We start from the raw sequence: 3,732 nt of genomic DNA on the forward strand, positions 1-3,732 counted from the left end.
GTCTTGCCGATTTTCCTTTTTTTTTTTAGTTGGCACACTCTTCTAATGTAAAATGATTTAGAGCCACAGAAATCAGAATATACTAATTAACTATATACGTATTTTGCATGTAAAAATGCACTTATGAGTACAGAAAAATGTCCAATACTACACCTGCTGCTAATCATGACCAGATTACAGGGATATTCTGAAAACGATGCACAAAGCTACTGAGAGTTATGTAACAGCTGTCGCTGACTCATATTTAATTTTTTTTTTAAAGCCGGAACTTGTAATTTAACTGAAATTGTAATCGAGTTAATGAAAAGAATTCGTCTTCTGATGTGAGGTCTTAGCAAAAAGAATAACCTCTGTATTATCCACTGCGCTTTATAATATAAGTGCAATACAAAACGCAAAAAGAAATCTAAATTAATGAAAACATCAACGTACCAAGCTTGTGTTTACAGCCAATTAGTGCATACGTATGTCTTTCTGTTAAACTAAAATGTAAGAAATGGATGACAGCATAACATCACAAAAAGACATGGCACACGTGTTACTATGGAAATAGCATATAATATAAGAATATTTATTTAATTAAGTGCGAAACAGCAAAATATTAACAGTACAGTATGACAAAAATTGTGACACCAAATGAACAAGTACCTGAAAGACTTAAAATAAATAAATTAAATACAGTACAGCTACCAGTGGCTGGCATCAAACCAAGACAGTGAAACAGAAACTGTGCTGAGAAAAATATAAAACAGACAAGACATTATCAAAATAAATATTAAATACAGATATAAATAAATGCATTGCTTTTCTTAAATTCAGAAGGAAATTGGCTGTAGGCCTCAGTGCACATTGGGTGACTTTTTGATCAATTTATTTTTATATGTAGACGTGTAAATAATAAAGTATTTGTTCAAACATAATGCTTCAGCAAGGACATCTGATTTGGTAAACTAATTTTTACTTCAACTTTTTAACAACTGACAGAACGACGTGTTCAAGAGAAGATTAACATATAAACAAAAGTGAAATAAATAAAATAATAAATGTCATGGGTGCATGTTTGTATCAGGTAGATTGAGTTGAGGTGATGAGTCTTCTCTCTGAGCATTCAGTGCTCTCCCAGAGTACTAGACAACATAAAAGCAAACATTTTTCTCTATACACTCAGTACCACAGTCATCCTTTTTTACAGCAGTTTATACAGGAGCAGTGCTTCTGCTCTGGCTATTCATAACAGTCATTCACTGGTACTATCACATTTCAGATGGTACCCATCTGAGAGGTGATGAGGTGAGGCGGAGCAAAGGAGTCAAAGGCCACATCCAGGGGCAGCTCGTAGCGAGAAGCCTGTAAGAGTGGGTGGGCCTGAGGCCCCCCTGGTAGGCTGCCTGTCGTGGAAGTGGAGTAATGGTGGGATGAGAGGTAGTGAGCATGGTGGGGTGTGTAGTTCCTCTCTGACTCATGCGGAGAAGGCTCCTGCTTCAGGGCAAAGTTGCCACTGATGCTGAGAGGGGGAGTGAGGGGCCCATCGTATGGTGGAGTGCTGCTGCTGCACTCGTTAGGGGAGGGGTTGTCATATACGGGCCCCTTGAATCCTTTCATTTGGAGGAGGTGCGATGCCTCGAGGGAGCCGTAGGGTGGGCTGGGAAGGCCTGGGGATGGGTAGCTGAGGGGATGGCCAGCCACCATACTACCCATTCCTGGACCTCCACACTTGTCTTCCAGCTTATTAAGAATCATCGGAGTGGGTCCCAGCTGCAGGCACCCAGCCACAAGGTTGCTGGTAGGCTGGGACAAACCTTTACACAGCATCTCCACAAATCCATGACTCTCTGGGGACTGGCCACTTTCAAGCACCTCCGATAGAGCCCAGATGTAATTGCGGGCCAGCCGCAGAGTCTCAATCTTCGACAGCTTTTGTGTCTTAGAGTAGCAAGGCATCACTCTGCGCAGATTATCCAGAGCATCGTTTAGCCCATGCATACGAGAACGTTCTCTGGCATTGGCCTTTAATCGCCGTGCACGAAACCTCTCCTGTCTAGCTTTGGTCATCTTCTTCTTTTTAGGGCCTCTCCTTTTGGGAGCATTTTCTGCATTTGGTCCAGCCTCTTCGTCCTCTTCCTCTTCCTCCTCTTCCTCCATATCCTCACTACCCAGTTCTGTGCAGGAGCGGAGGCGGCCCCCTACAGTCAGGCCATGGCGCCCCGTCAATTCTGGGCTTTCATCTCCATCCTGTGAGCTGCCGTCATCATCGAGCCAGCTGAGGGAGCTCACCAGCTCACTCACATCCCCACTATTCCCAAATGATTTGGTCATCATTTTGATCTAAAGAAAAAGAGCCCACACAACAAATTCAATACTTCAGGATTCAGTGTCTGTGAATGTAAATCCTTGAGGCTATTCCCCCAAAACGTGATAAAATTGTATTATTATTTCATACTGATGGGCACCAGAAGAAGCACACACTGACTGAGAGTGCTCTCATTTCAGCAGGACAGTATGGACAGATCACTTATATGAAGTGCAAGCACCTCTGTCGCATAACAGTTCTGAAATAAATCCAGTAATTATTTAAAACCAATCTCACTGTGAAATTTGGATATTAATGAATACATGGCTGTTTTCAGAATGAGATGGATGAATGGTTCCCTGCTGTTATTCTCCAGTCTTTCAGAGACGCTGTCAATCTGGGACACCACAGGATTTACTCAGTATATAAAGCTCAAAGATTAAACAGGCAACATACAAATCAACAAACATGCAACCCCCCCAACACACACACACACATTTCTCTGTTAGAATACCTTTATTATTATTATTATCATTATTATTATTATTATTAGTAGTAGTAGTAGTAGTATACTTTTTGCAGAGCAATCTATATTGCCCCCAAATCATATTTTAAATGTTATTTTTTACTTTAATGTTAAGTCAAACGAAGAATATTTGCTTTTGTTGTGCAAAAAAAGTCCTACTTTGTGAGACAGTTTAAAGTAACTTGTAGAGTGAACTTTGGGCTCGTAATTCTGTCTTTACTGTACATCCCACTGAACATAAAAAAAGATAGAACTGTAAATAATAGGATGATGCTTGGGTGATTTGAAAAGTTTTCACAGCTGTAAATAAGCTTAAGAGGTTTTTTCTGCAAAAATCGCATGTGTTAAATGTATTTGCTCTAATGTGATTCATATTTAGAATAATAGCTATATGGGGTTTTTTTCTATTTATTTCGCAAGACTTGGACATAAAATGTCAACTCACCTGTTTGGGATCCGTTTTCGCTTCGTTCACAACAGATTTTTAAATGTTTAACAGACTAATAAAAGAGTGATAAGTCCACAACTGCTGTGTTTCTTTCTTCGCGCACCGGCCAGTGTCCCTTAATCTTCTGCTCCCTCAGATGGCCATGAGTACACTTGGAACTTTCATCTCCAAATGACACGATCGGGCTGATATTCTTTTTGCCTTATCCGGGTAAGTCCCTCCCTCTGCCGCCCCACCCACCGTCAACTTATCCAAACGCGCGTGGCGCGCTCGTGACCAGAAGTTTTGGCAAATGTGCAGCGAGCGAGAGAGTGCGACAGGGTACATGCGTAACAATTTTTTTTTAAATCATGAAGTCCGTGAACTACGAAAGGATGGGTGTATAGGAGGTCAGAAATGCACAGCGGCCAACAAAGAGGAACTTGAAAACACTTGGTAGCAGTTTAAGGAGCATATGCAATGTTATTT

At 41.0% G+C, this 3,732-nt stretch overlaps 1 protein-coding gene across 1 annotated transcript; it reads right to left on the reverse strand.

Annotated features, from left to right (window-relative positions):
* Positions 1 to 550: 550 nt before the first annotated feature.
* Positions 551 to 3,451, reverse strand: neurod4 (neuronal differentiation 4). The gene is made up of 2 exons (XM_005478087.4): positions 3,262 to 3,451; positions 551 to 2,325 (listed from the first exon to the last, which is right to left on the reverse strand). Exon 2 carries the CDS (start codon positions 2,317 to 2,319, stop codon positions 1,261 to 1,263), a length of 1,059 nt encoding a protein of 352 aa, XP_005478144.1. The 5' UTR covers positions 2,320 to 2,325; positions 3,262 to 3,451; the 3' UTR covers positions 551 to 1,260.
* Positions 3,452 to 3,732: the final 281 nt, after the last annotated feature.

Source organism: Oreochromis niloticus, linkage group LG20 (genome assembly GCF_001858045.2).
Source record: "Oreochromis niloticus isolate F11D_XX linkage group LG20, O_niloticus_UMD_NMBU, whole genome shotgun sequence".
In the NCBI taxonomy this organism is placed as follows: Eukaryota; Metazoa; Chordata; class Actinopteri; order Cichliformes; family Cichlidae; genus Oreochromis; species Oreochromis niloticus.

Excerpts from the sequence above, each read along its gene's own strand:
- neurod4 (XM_005478087.4), bottom strand. The coding sequence starts at position 2,319 with ATGATGACCAAATCATTTGGGAATAGTGGGGATGTGAGTGAGCTGGTG.